General features: G+C 41.0%; 1 protein-coding gene across 1 annotated transcript in view; it reads right to left on the minus strand.

The window, feature by feature from the left end:
• chchd6b (coiled-coil-helix-coiled-coil-helix domain containing 6b) overlaps window positions 1-19,378 on the minus strand; it is a 56,503-nt gene that overhangs the window by 36,645 nt on the left and 480 nt on the right. Inside the window, exons 2-4 of the mRNA XM_080026747.1 lie at window positions 18,705-18,804; window positions 18,119-18,173; window positions 16,900-17,044 (exon numbers count right to left, since the gene is read on the minus strand). Of these exons, the coding sequence (XP_079882873.1) occupies window positions 16,900-17,044; window positions 18,119-18,173; window positions 18,705-18,804 (300 nt within the window). The remainder of the gene's footprint in view (window positions 1-16,899; window positions 17,045-18,118; window positions 18,174-18,704; window positions 18,805-19,378) is intronic.

Here is a 19,378-nt window from a genome sequence, read left to right on the forward strand (position 1 = left end):
ATATAACCACCAATCCACACAAAACAAATAAACATAAAATAATACAATACAATTAAATAAATAATAAAACATTCACTATTTTAAAAAAGCATATCAAACTACAATACCTGACTGTATACTGTGTGACTAGAAAACAGCACTCGAGTCAGGAGGTTCTTGCTACTACATATCAAATGACCTTTGCATTTTCCATAGCAGTCACTCGAACTGTACAATTATGATGGATGCACACAATTGAGCTACTGTTTCAGCTGATGCACTACCACTTATGTATAGTGCACCTAAGACTAGCTGATATACAAGGGACATTGCATACAGTATATGCGTTAAGCACAAAATAGCTTCTTCTTAAAACAGATTAAACGGCACAGACATTTTAGGAGACCATGGCAAAAAGGATTATGCCCTCCTCAAGTGTGTGAATATAGCATCAAATAACAGGTTCATATTTTTTCAAAGCAATATTTTTCCCCATTGGAAAGCTCTATAAATGTATCAGAAATGTATCACAAATCTGCAATGCTTGATGGAAATTTCAAGACAAAAAGTAAAACACAAAGAAATGACAAAATGATACCTGGTCCGTCTAATGAAACAGAACTTACAAAACAACTGAGGTAGCATGTGACTGGCACGGCGGTGGCAGCGGCGGTTGACATGGCGATGTTGGCGTTAGGATGAGGCCAAGCGCTTTAATATGCCCGCTGAGTCAAACTTTGACAGGAAGCAAGATGGCAGATTTGACTGTAGGAAGAGCCAGAGTTTGGGCCACGGTCATAGCAGCATGCAAGCAGAAGAAGATAGGAGGCAGATCATGTCAAATAGATGCACAGTGGAAAAAAAACAAGTTGCCAGTTCAGCTTGAAATGTACATGCGTTAGGGGGTGTTAAATAGAAGACACACGAGAAGCTGTAGCATTAGTTGTGTGATGGAGCCATGTTGGCTTCACAGTGTGTCAATATAATTACACTATTTCTCAATATGGAATGAAAAAGGGGATTTCTTTATGATAAATATTAATTGAAATAACATCAACAGAGACAGAAAAGATGGTAATAATGAAGAGCTGCTAAAAGACAAGTCAAAACATTGTTGCAGGTTACTGACTGACAAGCAAAATACCCAGCTGTGATCCTTCACCATGCCAAGCTCCATGTGTTCACTCACTGTGTATGAATCCATCTGTCCAATTTGTTTTATATTATTAATTCGTCATTTTAAAATGGAGATGTGTTCTGGGAAACATAGAAGCAATGATCATACATTTCCCATGGACAGTCACAGAGTGATGTATTTTCACCATAAGGTATGGTGCAGTCTGCAGGGTCTTTACATGGAAACACAATTTCAAATCGATTTCCAGAAAAACATACCATATACTCAATTTTAAAATGGACCCATTTTGAACTATCTCAGAGTGAATTGAATGACACTCCCTGTCACTCCCTGATACACTGAAAACCTTGCGGCTTAGTATAGGATCTTAGTGTTTACATGCATCTGTCAGAAGTTTGGTCATGCATTGCAGGGTATGCAGCCGCAGATCAAAGCAGAACCTCAAAAGCTTTACAATCTGAATCATATTATGGCTAAAATGCATAAAAGGAAAGGAAACATGTGGTATATGGTGTATACACAGGGCGGTTCAAGTCTCTCCAGCATGCACATATTTGATCTGTGGAGGTTTGTGGGCCTGCATATTAAAATGATTATTAATCAATGCTAGGGCACTGGTGAACACACACACACACACACACACACACACACACACACACACACACACACACACACACACACACACACACACACACACACACACACACACACACACACACACACACACACACACACACACACACACACACACACACACACACACACACACACACACACACACAGTTTCTAACAGAAAAGGGTAATGAGTGAAGTAGTGCTAGAGCAGTATGAACATGATATGGTGCATGGACACAATGAAGCAGGCTGGGAGTGAGGCAGCAAAAGGCAGTAATGGGGCATAGATTTATGTAGCATTGAAAATGTGTATTACGAATACACACACACACACACACGCACGCACACGCACACGCACACGCACACGCACACGCACACGCACACGCACACGCACACACACACACACACACACACACACACACACACACACACACACACACACACACAGACACACACACACACACACACACACACACACACACACACACACACACACACACACACACACACACACACACACACACACACACACACACACACACACACACGCCTGGTGTAATGGTGAATGATTGCAGTACCCGGGTTGAGCATTAGTGGCTGTGATATAGATCGGACGGAGCAACAGCATCTTCCCTGGATGATCGACTGATCTTCTTTGCTCTTTGCCGATATGGGGAATATAAGCGTGCAGACACAAACTTACAGACGGATTGACATTACACTTATTGTTATCTAAATCTAATCTTATCCTAATTTAACAAGCACACGTATCCCCAAAGACCACATCTGCCAATCCCTGTTACTGTGCACACTGCACTTTCTACAACGGCTGTTTGATGCTTTAGGGGCTGTGTGTGTGTGTGTGTGTGTGTGTGTGTGTGTGTGTGTGTGTGTGTGTGTGTGTGTGTGTGTGTGTGTGTGTGTGTGTGTGAAATCACCTCTGCTAGCAGCACAGATGATGTGTAATTTTCTAGCTGAATACCTCCCAAAGTGTTGTTGTGTGGAATGGTGGCGGTAGCGGCACACTCACAGCTTCGCTTTAATGCACAATGAAAACATGACATTTGAATAGAGAAAAGAGAGAGGGAGAGAGAGAGTGAAAGGAAGAGAGAGAGAGAGAGAGGGAGAAAAATAGAGAGAAAAACCGAGTAAAATAGATAAATAAATATATATAAAAAATAATAAAAAGGCATCAGCAATTGCAGTGTTGCTTACCCAGGCATCCAAATCGGCTGGCTAGGACAGAGACACGGATCACGGGTTAGTGAGATAGGTAGAGGGTATATGAGGAAGACACAGGGTTGAAAAAGGGAGGCGAAGTGAAGATAAATGAAGAAACAGCCAGGAATGAGGCGGGATAAAGAGATAACAATAGAAGGAATAAAGGAAACAAGGTTAGTACAGCCCGTCAAAGAGTAATCAACACCATTCTGTAGAAGTTGCACGTCGCTACTCTGTAGTTAGAAAAACTAATTCGCCAGATGTTGGGAGAGTTTTTTTTTTTTTTTTTTTTTTGGCCTCCAACATGTCACTATGTCACTTACAGAAGTTTGCCAAGGTAAATAAACAACACACTGTATAAAATCTACTCATTAATCTTCACATTGGGCGTACTAGTGGCAAAGGCGGCTAAAGCCTTTCCCGCATACTCAAGATGTTGTGGATGTGAGTCTGGCCCATGATCCTCACTGTATGCCGGGCCTTCCATCCACTAACCCTGACCTGTCTGCCCATCTGTCCTGTTTCTCTTCATTGCCTTGACAATAAACAAAGGATCTGTTTTACACTGAGTGAAATATGTAGGATTATACCTGAGATTTCCTTTAATGACTTTAGAAAATGTTCTAAAAAATGAAGACGATATAGATAAACATATAACAGTAGCGAATATCTTAGTGTTCCAACACAGCCTTTAAAGGAGCAGCCAATATACTTAGTCATAGCCGATTGCTTAACTTATTCATGCAATGGCCACTTTGCTGAAAAGCTACAGATGGAAAATGACTGAGCTATTCCTTTGTGTAGGGATATAAAGCAGGTCTCAAGACAATGGCCGCTGGTATTCCACACACTGCGCCTTTGCATAGGGCCTAATAACAAATTAATTATGTTTTCGTATTACTGTTAAGTAAATCTACAAATTAAAGTATTACTTTCATAAAAATGCAGGAACACATTAAACACAATGAAGGCCAAACACAAATGTTCTAAATGGATAATAATAAGCATAACGCGATAAGTGTAGTTTTATTAAATGATGTGTTCATTTTCATTTTGCACATTAATATTGCAAAGGCAACTAGTAGAATCTTGCCAGGCAGCCATGAAAGCTAGCAGTTTACAATCGGTTTCTATCTGGTGTATGATAATTCATAGACCCCTTGTGTATGCATGCGTCTTGAATGCAGCATAATTATTATACAGAAGGAGAGCATATGCTAGATAATTATATGTTACAACAACACTTTTATCACCAAATCGAATAACATTCAGCTTAAGAATATAACACAGGCACACATGACAACACATTTGGGTGTGTCAAGCCTTGCCCACTCAAACCAAGTGCTCCCAGTCCGGCATTAAACACAGAACAGAATGGGATAGATTAGAGCGGTGGGTGGCTCTAATGTTGCCATGCCTCATAAAAACACCATTCAGTTAAATGAGGTGAACTCACAAAGCCAGTTTATGCAGAGAGAGAGAGAGAGAGAGAGAGAGAGAGAGAGAGAGAGAGAGAGAGAGAGAGAGAGAGAGAGAGAGAGAGAGAGAGAGAGAGAGTGTGTGTGTTGGGTAATCTGTGTAACGGATACAGCCCATGCCATCTGTTTAACCTCCCTGCTCTTCGGCGGCAGGCTCTAAACTGAATATGTGTCTATGAGTGTGTGCGTGTGTGTGTATGTTTGTGTATATGTGGACCCCTTACAGAGTGCTCACAGGAGTGTGCAGGTCCCATTTCCATACATGATAGACTTTAGGAGAGGTGAAGGGGTTTGTGGTGATACAGATGCAGACAAACACACACACCCAAGCAGTTTGGTGCAATCCATGGGCCATAGCGGACAATGGCGTTTCAGGTACATCGTACATGGTTGGTTTTTCTCGTCTCGGGAGATCCCTGGAGAACAGCAGTCAGCAAGCCTCAGTCTCACCATTAAGAGTCTGGATCAAATGAGCTAGCAAAAACATGGCCAAATAACTCCAAAATGACTCAAATCTCCAAAGATGTAACATCGAGATTTCTGAAGTCCTTGCTAAACTTGAAGCATGGATTGATGCTTACAACGTGGAGTAATTTAGACGAGTACAGGAAGGTAAATACTCCAGAGGGCTATTATTAGCAGCGGTAAGAAACAATATAGGGAATAAAGTGGGGTCTAACTCAATAAACATGTGGTCTCTGGACTTTTAGAAACCATCACAGATTACGAAAGGAAAACCATCAGTGCTGCTGAGATAATGGCTGCAAATCCTTTCCAGACCATCTAGGAGCTCTCTATGCACGCTTTGAGAACAACTCCCAGCTGAGGAGGTACAAAAGGCCAAGGAACCCTGCATAATAGTAAGACCTTGGGCAGATGTGTACACTGCAGGTCCTTGCGAGGGATTTATCTACACAAGGATCCCGGATGTGAAGGCATCTCTGGCCCGAGCTCTCAAATTGTGTGCAGATCAACTGACAAATGTGTTCGTTCACATATACTGACAGTTTTCAAACTGTCACTGCACCAATCTGAAGTGCTCTGAGCTGTAGGTCAACTCATTTATCACCTCACCACCTCCCTGGCTTGATTCACTTGACCCACTTCAATTAGCCACAGAATGAATAGATAGCTGCATTCGTATGTTTAGTACTTTCATTTCATATTTTATTCTTATACTGTATTTGAATGTTGCACTATTATGTCTTGTATTCTCCTTTCCACTTGCATGGTTTTCTTCATACATTTTATTAAGGATTGTTGGAGGGATCATGGGAACTAAGAACTGAATGACTGAACGACTGCTTCAATAATTGTGAAAAATAAAATAGCTTTGTTTTTTTTTGTTTTAGCAAAACCGGCATAAGGATGGGTAATGGACCCGGCAGAGTACTTTCATCATCAAACTATTAACAACCAGTTAACCAGAAAAAAATGACCCTCCATTTTGCTCACACACCAGGTCCTTCCATAATCATAGTAATCTTCAATCGTTCTAAAGCAGCCAAAGCTACTTGAAAAGTATCGGATTTTCAAATAACTTTTTTACTTTAACTTTAAGAAAACGACAATCAGACTTCCTGTCGTCACTATATAGCTCAGTTCCCCCCCCCCCATTTTTAATACATCTTTTTCTGTCACTTTTTTTGCGCGTGAAATAGTTTCATCCTGGTTCAAAATCTACATAAGCAAACAGTCATGAAGCATGAATCATGCTCATCAGCAGAGATGAAACCATCTTCCCATCTCCAAGTGGATCAAAAACACAACTTCCAAGATAAATGCCATATGAAGACAAAGGGTAATGTCGAGCTTTCAGAGCATACCACCAGATCTAAAACATTCCTGCATATGCACTGAACAATTGAGGTGAAACAGGACACATCATTTACCAGTATAGGGAAAATGAATGATGAAAAACACAGCTATTTAATCTCAATATATTTGATTATCTTTGCTTTGCTGAAGCATGTTTGCTGTGGTTGTACCATGAGGGTCACCAGATGCACCGGCTCGGCAACGCTTCATGCTTGATTTAGTCTTGAAAAGAGTGTGTGTGTGTGTGTGTGTGTGTGTGTGTGTGTGTGTGTGTGTGTGTGTGTGTGTTACAGAAAAAGTGGCAGAAATGTGACAGGATGAGACCTTTTGGTCCCCAACACCACCTCACATGGCGGGTAACGCTTCCTTGGAAATCAATTATGTAAATACTGAATTATGCAAATGCTACATTTGAATAAATCTGTGTTTGGGGAGAAAAGACTTTGGCATGGTTCTCTGCTTGGAGTCGAGAGAGAGAGAGGGAGAGGGAGAGGGAGAGGGGGAGAGAGAGAGAGAGAGAGAGAGAGAGAGAGAGAGAGAGAGAGAGAGAGAGAGAGATGAGGAAACAGGGCTGAAATGAGGATTAGGCTGGAGAATGTCAACGGTAAACACAGTTTGTGCAGTCAGACTCCTGATTTGGCTTTCTAATTAGAGAGATAAATACACAGAGAGAGGAGACAATGAGAGCTAAATCACTGACAGGTTTCTTCCCATCATATTTCCATGGGAATAAAGTGTGATACACAGACACAGATCGTGTGCCATTAACGAATGCCATAGGTAGAGTCAAGTGCTTTCAGCCCAGGTCTTATTTGGGGTTTTATCTGAGCATGTGCAGTCACACAAATACACATTCGATAATCTCTAGTATGTTTCTATATCACAACAGTGTGCATTAAAGAATGCACAGAATACACTTTCCACCTTTGAATTAAACAATGGTCAGTGGGACACTTAGTCAATTACTCCGAAGAGGCAAATAGAGGGAAAAGCCGTCAGAGGTTGACAATTATTTTCTAGAAGACCGAGCTAATCAAAATTAAGCTCTTTCTTATTGCTTTATTTTTCATTAACTTTAAAGGAGAAGTAAGGAAGTCATATGGTCCTTTTAGCTAACTTCCTCCTATCAGTGACTGCAGTTAGCAATCCCCTCCCTCGTCTTACGTCACCACCACATGAACGCGCAGCCGTCTTCGTTAGATAGCTGCAGTGATGGAGAGCAGTGAGTCATCGCTTACGGGCACAGAGACCCGCCTCTTTATAGCGTCTCATGATTGGGTAAAACGAGAGGGATACTCAGGGAATTCTAACTGCCAATTACTGCAATACTCAATGACTGGGAGACCTGTGTTATGAACTGTGCATAGTCTGCATACTGTATGAATATAAAGAGATCTGACACGTATAATAACAAAATATCACTTACTTCTCCTTTAAGTAAGTACTAAACCAAAGCCTGAATAGAAGCTGACAAAATTATATCCACTGGTTTGATTTTTAATTTACAAGTAGCAGGTGTGCTGCTTCCTTGACATGAGGTGTCAAGATGTAACACAGCCTGCTTTCCCACACACGCACGCACACACACACACACACACACACACACACACACACACACACACACACACACACACACACACACACACACACACACACACACACACACACACACACACACACACACACACACACACACACACACACACACACACACACACACACACACACACACACACACACACACACACACACACACACACACACACACAGACTGGAGACGAACAACGCCCGTCAAAACACCCACTGTTTTTTTGTGTAAGCCTACGAACCGGCATTATCATGCACATCATCATGCGGGGATAGTCTCACATCAGCTCTCCGGAATAGTATCAATTCTATTACATTTTGCTCCCTGAATCAGCAAATCTGTTCTACAATATCTCTGCTACTTCTGGCCAATGCTACTGACACCTGTCCCATGGGGCACAGAAACTACTGTTTGAATATCATTTATTCAGCAGTATTATAGTAGAATGGGCAAAACATGTATCTTTACAATACGTTTCAAATTCCTAAAGCCCAGTTTATATGCTTAGAGATACAGTATATGCAATAATACTAACGGGTATAGAAATTTAGTATGTACTGCTATAAACGTCATGTGGTGAATCGAGCATACTGGCTTGCAGTTGTACAGACAAATCTCAGCAGCAAGTGAATCAGGGCTTGTGAAAGTGTGGTGAAGCCCCGAGGGGGAATCACGAAGCTGCAATATGTTATAGTGCTCACGTCATTTCCCTCTGTTTAAAAGGTTGGGTTTTTTAAGGCTTTTTCCTTGATCACTGGAAGTTAGTTTTATCTTCAGAAGAACAAACACATTTGCATGGATCATCACCCTCAACACCTGTGGGTGACGGAACACGCCCGCAAAACACCCACAGAAACACATATGAAGTCACGCATTATTAAAAGACACACACAGTACAGTAGAACTACCGGAGGCATGAATTGGTTAGTCTAGCCTGGTACGCTCGTTAAATGTATGTTCTCTCGCTACACAGCCGTGGGAGGTTAAATGAATTAGCACTTCATCATCAGCCTTCGCTTTCCCACCTCAGACTGTCACAGAGACAGTGTTGAAGAGATAAATGAAAGAGAAAAAAAAGTACATGCATTTGTTCACTCTCTTGGAATCAATTGCTCCAAATTCTTCATATAAAGCCTAACAATAAATTACTTGTTCATACACAGTTCACAATATAGTCCTTATATTAAATTCAAAACCTTTGACTGGTACTTTTATAGTAGACAACATACGGTACATGTTTTATTCTCCGATATGAGAACAGGCATCTGGAGAACATTAAATTCCCCTGGATAATAAGTCTTGTCCAGCTGTCTCATTACATCATGGCCCGCTCTCTGATGGGAGACGTATTCCACTCCTACACATTTGTCCTTTGAACCCACAGGATTCGTGCTAGTCCCCCCACTTACACACACACACACACACACACACACACACACACACACACACACACACACACACACACACACACACACACACACACACACCTCTGCACCGATGAAAATCTCCTCAGCCCGGTGAGTGCGCTGCTCGTCAGCAATTACCACCGCTCGAGACGATGGGGGGAGTACTGTGCATGTGTGTGTGTGTGTGCGTGAGTGAGTGAGCGCGAGCATGCACAAAAGGGCTTAGCTGCTTTAACATGCAGAAAAGATGTCAAGTCTGTGATTATGCTAGCTGATAACAAGTGGTTTAGCCGTGTGCGAATGTGTGTCTTTTGTAGTTTACGATGTCACTTTCTTCAGGGATAGAAATTCAGAGTTTAGTATGTGTGTGTGTGTGGGCGTGCATATGTCCACCTACATAGTATGTCACACTTCTAGACTCAAAAGCCATGGCTATAGTGAAGGCTAACGTTCAGCCAATCAGTCCAAGTGTAAGCCTCTCTCCCTTCACTGCCATATGTCATCAACTTTTTTTTCAATTCGTTCTTAGTTTTTTTTTACTTTATCAATCCATATTTCTCCTCTCTTTTCCTTTCCTCTGGATTCTTACATCCGTTCTTCTCTTCTCCCTCTTTTTTTCCCTCTCCCCCTCTCGCTCAGTCTCTGGCTAACAAGCACAGTGTTGGCCATCTAGCCCAGCTGACATCTGAATCTATTACTATACCACGCTCCAAGTCTCTTCTCTCTCTCTCTCCGCCTTTTAGCTGCTACAGCCCGTCCCCTAGTCCGTGTTTCTCTTTCTCTGCACTAATGCTTCCATGTGCTCGCTGCCCTATAGCTGCTGGCTGCTGCTACTGGTCAAAATTGGGCGAAAACTTATTCACTTCATGCCTGTCTCGTGGGTGGGGTCATGGGGAAAAAGAGAACTACAGTGGACACAGAAAAGATAAATAATATGTCCAAAGTGTGTAAATGCAAGGCTGTGTCTTAAATGCAAGTGATTCCTTAGAAATGCAGACATAAATCCTGATAGGGTGCATGCATCTATACTCAATAACTACTGGATGATGACTAGACATTGAATGGATGCGAAATGTTAAAAAGGGTGAACATCTAATACGGTTTGATTTTTATTGCTGAGTAATTGGATCAACATTGACATTCTGTTCATGTCTGTTGAGAAACAAGGGTTTAATGTTTCCTATTTTAGATGTACGTTGTGTCGTCTAAGGTTAAGGGGGGAAGAAACAACATTTGAAGCCATCCATTATTTTTGTCGGAGGACAGCTGAACCAACATGTCCATCTGGTGCCAGAAAGCAAACACTCAAAGCAGCTGAAGTGATATGATTTGACAGATTGATGTTACCACAGCCTAATTCAGTGAAGGGAGGGGGGGGGGGAGGGGTGAGTGACAGTGGGTATTAATGCTGCATTTGCCTTCTAATCAAGGCTTTAAACATGCCAAATACTTTTAAATATAAAACTATATGTAATAATGGAAACACAATTTAAAATATATAAGAAATAAATAAATAAAAAGTAGGGCAATTAGTGGAAGCAATAGAGAAATGTATTCTGTGATCATAGACAAATGTCCCTAAGAATGAGACAGCAGGGGGCCCTGCTGGTTAGCGAGAACATGTTGTAACTGAAAGGCTGCATATTCTCTCCAAACACACATTCGCAGCCTTGTAAAGTGTCATTTCCTGGTGCTGCTACACACTACAGCAGGAGCAGGGCAACACTGTTAACATGGGCGGCAGCATCCACTGTGGTCCGAGTGTCTGTCATCTCAGGTCTGACTTTAATGAATGTTGGGCTTTTCACCCCGGTTTTCATCATCTTTCTTTTGGACAGTGTCAAATGCTTTGATCTGTGTCATCTCACACACACACACACACACACACACACACACACACACACACACACACACACACACACACACACACACACACACACACACAGGACAGGGACTGAGGTGTTGAACAGAGAAAGATGAGCGACGGAGAAGGAGGAATAAATGCTGGGAGGCTGGGAGGACATGTTGCCCAGGAGCATATGTTGCTGTGCAGAGCAAGCATCCATCCTGCTTTTTATTCCCTGGCAAACCAAACATGCTTCAACAATGCCATCTAGTGACTGTTTACAGGTTTACGTCCTAGTCCTCACCCACGTACTAGACATACCAATGCAGCTATAGGTAATACATGGTAAAATGGGAAAGGGAACAGGATGGGTTCAAAAATCTCACTATATAAGCATAGTAGTCCAACAGTAACATTTACCATATGATGTGATGAAACATCCTAATCTAACTGGAGGTGTGAGAAATAGGGACATCACCTTCTTTCCCACATTTCAGCACGGTTTAACCAACAAAATTCTCATATCAAGATATCATTGTTTATAGTAAATGATACATTTGTGGCAGCCATGAAACCTCCCTCCTGAGTTTGAATATACTGAAGAAGAAGAAGAAGAAGAAGAAGAAGAAGAAGAAGAAGAAGAAGAAGAAGAAGAAGAAGAAGAAGAAGAAGAAGAAGAAGAAGAAGAAGAAGAAGAAGAAGAAGAAGAAGAAGAAGAAGAAGAAGAAGAAGAAGAAGAAGAAGAAGAAGAAGAAGAAGAAGAAGAAGAAGAAGAAGAAGAAGAAGAAGAAGAAGAAGAAGAAGAAGAAGAAGAAGAAGAAGAAGAAGAAGAAGAAGAAGAAGAAGAAGAAGAAGAAGAAGAAGAAGAAGAAGAAGAAGAAGAAGAAGAAGAAGAAGAAGAAGAAGAAGAAGAAGAAGAAGAAGAAGAAGAAGAAGAAGAAGAAGAAGAAGAAGAAGAAGAAGAAGAAGAAGAAGAAGAAGAAGAAGAAGAAGAAGAAGAAGAAGAAGAAGAAGAAGAAGAAGAAGAAGAAGAAGAAGAAGAAGACGAAGAAGACGAAGAAGACGAAGAAGAAGAAGGTCATGCTATGATCTAAGATGATCCATAGCATGCACAAAGAGTAACCTATTATCCACAATGAAAGTGATATAAAAACTGCCTTTAGGGTTAATAAACTGCAGGATAGAGAAGAGCAGAGTATATTTGGGGGAAATGAAGGTGACATTAAGAAAACCAAAAATTAGTGTAAGTGGAAAGGTCAGTTGTCACTTTGCTTATTTTTACCGCTTTCCTGTTTTATTACATCTCCTGTCTTTACATGTATTGTCTGTCTTTTTAATGTTTGCTTTTTCTTTCAAATTTTTGTCATTTTAATTTCCCAGGTACGGACATTTCTAGGAAATGAATCTATATCAAAGCTGTAGCCTGAAGTGTTGTTGTCCATCACTGGTGTTTCATTGGTGACAGCAGGTAAAAGCTTGACAATCAACTGACAGCTTACAAGCATTCACCCGTGACCCCCAAACAAAGTAGTAAACTCTATTCTTCGCACCTACCTAGGGAGCTGATCAAATTCAATAGCTCGAAAGCAGATGCTTGCTTTGATCTATGTGTATGTGTGTGTGCGTGTGTGTGTGTGTGTGTGTGTGTGTGTGTGTGTGTGTGTGTGTGTGGATTGCTTAACACTGAATGTCTGTGCATACTAATAACATTTATTTGCAGAAGGAATGACACCTTTGAGGCAGAGAGAATATTCAGAGGAAGAAAAACAAACACAGGAGGTGCTAATGAAAGAAAGGAGAGGAGAAGAGAATAGGTGTTAATGTCACTTGGCGTCTCTTCCCTGTCTTCATTCAAGGTGCAACTGTTAAGACCTATCTATAGCCTCAGAACAAGGTAGAAAGACACATCGAAACAGCCAAGCTGTGAACACTATATTTAACAGTGCCTTTGTATGTACATTTCTTAAACAACGTTAAAAAAGAAATTGTATAGCATACAGGTTGCCAAATGTCCTGCCAAACTGAAATTGAAATACTACACTACAAAAAAGAACCGAATACACTCAAGAGACACTCAAAGAATATAGCCTTGAATGAACTGTGGATTTACCTTGAAAGTGGATATTTCTGTATGTCCCACACATACATACACACATACACACACCTCCAAAGTAAATCAGCACATACCCTGTAAATGCACAGGTATTCACATGCACATACATATCCAGATTCACACACACACACACACACACACGCACACGCACACACACACACACACACACACACACACACACACACACACACACAATAGTCCCAGCGGTGGCGGTTGGCGCTGAGACAGGAGTAAATGGCTAATGTGAGTGTTTGTGACAAGCAGCCAGAGGCAGTGTGGGGAGAGCAGCTCAGTTCTCTGACAGGTGTTGCTTTCACACCTCTCTCACCTCCTCACCCCCGACACACAGCCTGCCTGCTGGGGAACCCGGGGTGCACTCTGGGAAATAGGCTGGGGGTTGCTATGTGTTTGGGTATTGTGATAGCGTTCCAGCAGTATGGGAGTGAATGTATGCCTGTGTGTGTGTGTGTGTGTGTGTGTGTGTGTGTGTGTGTGTGTGTGTGTGTGTGTGTGTGTGTGTGTCTGTCTTCTCCTCTGGGAAATAAAGTAGCTCCCAAACTACTCACAGTGGAGCGTTTTAAGGTGGAATGAGGGAAAGAGAAAGGAGGGGTGGAGAGACTTTTTCTCCAGCTGTGTTGAAGTCGGTGAACGCAAGGTCGATGGAAAAATGCAAAGAATACTAGGGAAGCCCACCCGCTAAGCTCAGACATTTTATATAGCAGGGGAGCCTCTTGAATTAGATTCCCAGGTCCTGTACTCTCAATCTCCTCGAAAGCCATGAAGCAATGCACAAAAAAAAAAAAAAAATGGAAACAGAGCACATCTTTCTTTCTCTCAGGAGTGAATTATTCTAGGTCGCAGGAATTTTCGGAGAAGAATGTAATCATATATTGAGGTAGTGGATAAATCCATTTGGGAACAATAACTGTGTTATAAAGTTAAGGTGAGACTGGGAGGTGAGACCGAACTAAAAGGACAGGTGAGAAGAAAGAGGAAAAGGTGGAAAGGAAGAGGCCATTGGGGGAGCCACAAAAACACTTTCACAGGTATTTGCTGTCTAGGCATCTCACATATTATTATGCATCAACACCTGAAAGCAGCAGAAAAACTCACACTTCTTTTGTCTTACTACTTAGTAGAGGTATACTTCTGCTTTGCACCTGTTCCCAGCTCAACCCCAAGCTTCCTTTCAATTGCATTCACACACACACACACACACACATTTTTATTTGCTGGTTGTCCATCCATTTCGATGATGACGTCCATTTTTAACATTATTTTAGAATTCGAGATACACCAAAAATATTTCCTTATTTACCTACCTGGCCACTTGTACACAAACAAACACACACAACTGCTCACACACACACACACATACACTGAGATGCTCCATTGACTTGTCGTGTCAGAAAAAGTAACCCAAAAAAACAACAACAAAGGTCTGAGGTAAGAGTGTTCAGTGTCACACTGCGATGCAACATCATTAAATGTTTGGAGCCCCTATCAGTGTAAGCTAAGTCAGCGGCTTCACTCAGTATTCATTACGGCTTGGCCGGCAAACCCAAAGACTAATCAATTGGAGAGGAGAAGGAGAGAAAGAGAGACAGGGCTATAGGAAATCCACAGAGTTCACACACACACACACACACACACACACACACCTGCAAATCACCTCTCTTTCACTCCAACGTTGACACTTCCGGTTGACCCCCCTAATCAATCTGAATTCTTAATTTGATAGGATATGTGTCAACGAGCACATTTGAAATAGTGACAAAGAGTAAATGCAGACAACAATCGAATCTTTCTTGTTTACATGATGTATAGAAATAAGTGACTTTTGAAGACTACATTGTTCATGTTGCTGTTTCCATCTCCTATTGAATACTGTAATTATAATTATGGTCTGAGATAGATGATCATGCATGTACCCCCGACAGGCTACAAGGACCCTCAGGGATTTTTCTAAGGAAGTGCAGATGCGGTACATCTCCAGGGTAGATGTAAACACAGACACTGGAACAGCTGTGAAAACTCAGCATCTTAATATACTGATTTAAAATAGTTCCTTTTTCCCCACTTTTTTCTTTGGTGTACCGATGATGACAATTAAGATACATCATCACAAGGTTAGCCTGAGACAAAACAAACTGAGTGAACACCATGTTACATATAAGTGATCATTTACTCTGTAATAGTGCAATCATTGAAACTCATCCACTTCAGTGTGACTAACCATTTAAATCACATTCAATCAACTTTTTCTTTCCCAAAAAGTGTGAGAGGTTGCTGCAGCACAGGGACCCAGAGTTGTGGATATGCATTCCAAAGCATTTAACAATTCACCAGTGCCTCAGTCCAACAGTAGAGGGAGCTGTTGACTAGCAGAAAGGTTTCTGGAGGACAATCAATCTACTTCTGCTAAATAACACAAAAATCAGTGTAAGGTAAAAGGTGTAGTAGTAAATCAAGTCACATTTGGATTTTTGAAGATTGATTCACAGGCTTAATGGATACAATAAAACTGTATATATATATATATATATATATATATATATATATATATATATATATATATATATATATATATTTGACCATAGATTATAAAATATCTGAACACTTAGTGAATGATAGATGTGTCTCATACAATATGTTTAAAATAATTTAAAGTTTTTATGTATTTCCCTCCTTGAGTAATTCATTCATTATTGAAGGCCAACCTGAGGCCAACAGGTTACTTACTTATTTAAAGCTGTTATCCGTAGGATTACCATCCATGTATTGTCTGTAAAGTTCCTATCTATCAAGTAATGAGTTAAAACAAAGGTGATTGAGCATATGACCCACTGATGAAATATATGCTGCTTTTCCCAGTTATACTATCAGAGGGCGGACCTCGTATTCGCCGCGGTGCGTTCTTTTACTCAGGACATGGGAGCTTCAGACTCAGTAGTACTGACTTCAGACCTGTTTTTATCTATATATCTTGTATATACAGTCAATGGTTTGTAGAGGGTATGGTCATATTTCCCACATTTTCAAAATTGATGAAAAGGTCATTCTGCACACTGTGTGTGCTGCCGTGTCTGACGTTCCTGATTTTTCCCGTACAATTGAACACAGCATGCATGCCTGGGCGAGTGTCACTGTGCCGAACAGTCGTACTTCTCATAACTTCTGGGTCACAATGTTGGATCAGAACACACTGCTAATATACTGACTTCATGCAGTCCATTATTTTCTGTTTTGACAGAAACTCTGGTCCGGAAGCGCCTGCAATTACAATTTACGGCCACTAGAAACAACAGCGTAACTCAAAAGTTCAAGGTTACAGCTTTAAAGTTAGACTTTAAAATGGTAATATATTTTTAATAATATTTCTGTGCAAGATAACACAAATTGTACTTTGAGTGTATGTGAAAGTTTACTGAAGTGCGTGCACCACATATGTTTTCAAGTCAAATTCCAAATCATTTACTAAAATTGTAGTGATGCCAAATCTTAGCCTATACAAATGCAGCGTTATCTGACCAAGAGAGGGTTTTGTGACTTTAGCCAGAACACTATGTTGCAGACACTACATATTCACACTAAATCAAAAGCTTTGGGGGATTTTCAGGACAGTAAAGAACAACCTATCGAGTACACTAGTTAGGAAGCCAAGCTCTGGGGCATTGACCTAGTAGGCTTCACTCACCAGTTTCTTGGCCCTCTCTTGCTCTTCGTAGGCCTTTCCTTTCTCGATGAGGATATCATCCAGACCTGTGGTGACTGCCGTCTCTCTCTCTCTCTGGGCCAGCCTGGACAGCTGCTCCTGCACCAGGGCCTGCTGACGCTCAAAGCTAAAGTAGGGGAAGATAATACGCTCTTTCAACCTTTATCCTTTCTTTATCCAATCAACAGCCGTCACACGCTAGTTCTAGTTCAAGTTCACAAAGAGAGCTAGCACGTGAGGACAGAGAGACATCATGGTATATGTTGATCAACACCTAATACCAATATTTATTAGATACATTATTTTTTTATAATGTTTTTATTCTATACCTTTTTTGTTTTGTTTTAAAGCATACACCTTTACATTGTTTTCCTAAGTGTTTCTTCCGAAAGCTCAAAACAGCATTTATATCCTGAGACACTTAACCCTTTTGACTGGAAATAAATGGTAATAACAATAACAATCTCATTACATCAACAAATATACATAATGCAACCTAAAATCTAATGCAATCAAATCCAGCAACACCATAAAATATGGGATAAAATGTGACCATTCACAAAACTAATATGCTTGGCCCAAGTGGGAATACTTAAACCAGTGGCATACTTTGGCCAAGAGCCTATTTCTCTATCTCTCTTAACGTGTATTAACTACAGAAAACTACTTCAAAAAGAACTGACCGCTTTAGAGAGGTTTGGCACTATTAACACTTGTGAAATCCTAAAAATAAAATCTATATGATTCATGGGGGGAAGAGTTGTTGCACTTGCCAACATGTAAATCTATAGCGGCTCAGTATGATATACGGGCATTCCAGCGACATAGCAACATGCGTGTTATGCAGACAGTGTTGACAGGTCACTCAGCCTGTTTATGTTCGCCATACACTTTACACATTAGCATCAAGTGTCTGTTATCCTATACATCCGCCAGCTCTTCTGGTACTGGCTAGTGGCCAAGTATAGCTGCTATAGTATCAACACAGAAGGCTCAACTTAAAATGTATGAAAATAAACGTGATAATCAAATATTCTGCACAGTCTACCATTGCATTCACAAAGCTGAGGCAATAATGAATTGATATATCGGGGAGGCATCACATTTCACTTTTGCACAATCAAAATGAAATCATAGTCATAGCAGGTCCTTCACCAAATGTGTGAAAAGTGACATAATTTACATGATCATGATCACCTACTTTTTGCGGATTTCATCCTGTATTTCTGTACTAGAGGGTCCTGTTGGTTTTTGACCTATAAGAAAACAAATGGGATTAATATCAATACTATTAGCGGTAGTTACATCATGGATCAGTTTGCAGCTAAGAATAGGGAAGAACAAACAGTTACCAGTATACGAAGGGTTAAAGTCTACCCAATTAGCTCGCTTAAGACATGACATCTTTAAGTCTTACAAAGTTCTATACAAAGTAGCCACAATATTTATACCATTGACTTTTATGTTGTCCCTTTTACCGAGGAACAGCTACATGGAACTTGTATTGCGTTAATATTTGTAAACAAACTTGAGTCAGGCAGCTCAAAACACAGACTCTCTGAGACAAGTGCGTACATTTTCTAAACACATAAATGACACAGTGTATGTTTACTACATTCTCTCATTTATATAGCAAACAATCTATAAAAAAAAGTCACACAGCAGTCCAAGGTCATTCTTCCTGGTACTGTTATTATCCATCTGTTTTGAATGAGGACATGTTTTCTGACACAGTGGGCCCAATGGTAGCTCTGTGAGGAAAGTTAAGGTGGTTGACAGGGACTTACTTGGTGGGGCTTTGTGAGTGTCTGGTGGAGGCGGTGGTGTCTTGGCTCTCTCAAGAGTCTCCTGAGAGTCCCTCATCCGCCGGAGCACGTCGTCTGAGAGCTGGACAAGAATAGAGTGAGGATTAACAAATGTGCACACATAGTAGTAGCCTACACACTCGAGTAAAAGCCCCTTGGTGTGTGTGCATACTGTTGTTGTGTGCCTTGGAAAGCTGCAGATTACCTTTAAGTACACTATATCAACCAGCTTGCTGCAAGTCACTAACTAGCCAGCCAGCTCCAGATGTGCTGCTGTACAGCTGTGCCTGTCTGACACCTTTGACCTTCCTGAATAGCAAAAAAGAATAGCTCTCTGCCGACAGGGATTGACACATGAACACGTCATTAACTGACCCTAGCTTCTGAGAACTTTGAAGGTTCCCAGCTGGTGGGACACAAACAATTGTAAAGTCGGTGTCCATGAAACTGAAACAGTGTAGGCGATGTTTAGGAACGTCTTCCATCACAATATCATTGAATGTAGGCTACTGCTGCTACACTAACGAAAGCTTCTGGAATGTTCGACTTTGACCAACTAAAAACCATAATACTCATGTAGCCAACTTTTGCGTGACGTCACGTAGTGGAACTGTTGCCAGCATGCGTTATGCTGTGTAAATGTATAAAAATAGAAA

This window comes from Ammodytes marinus, assembly GCF_949987685.1.
Source record: "Ammodytes marinus genome assembly, chromosome: 4".
NCBI classification, from domain to species: Eukaryota; Metazoa; Chordata; class Actinopteri; order Uranoscopiformes; family Ammodytidae; genus Ammodytes; species Ammodytes marinus.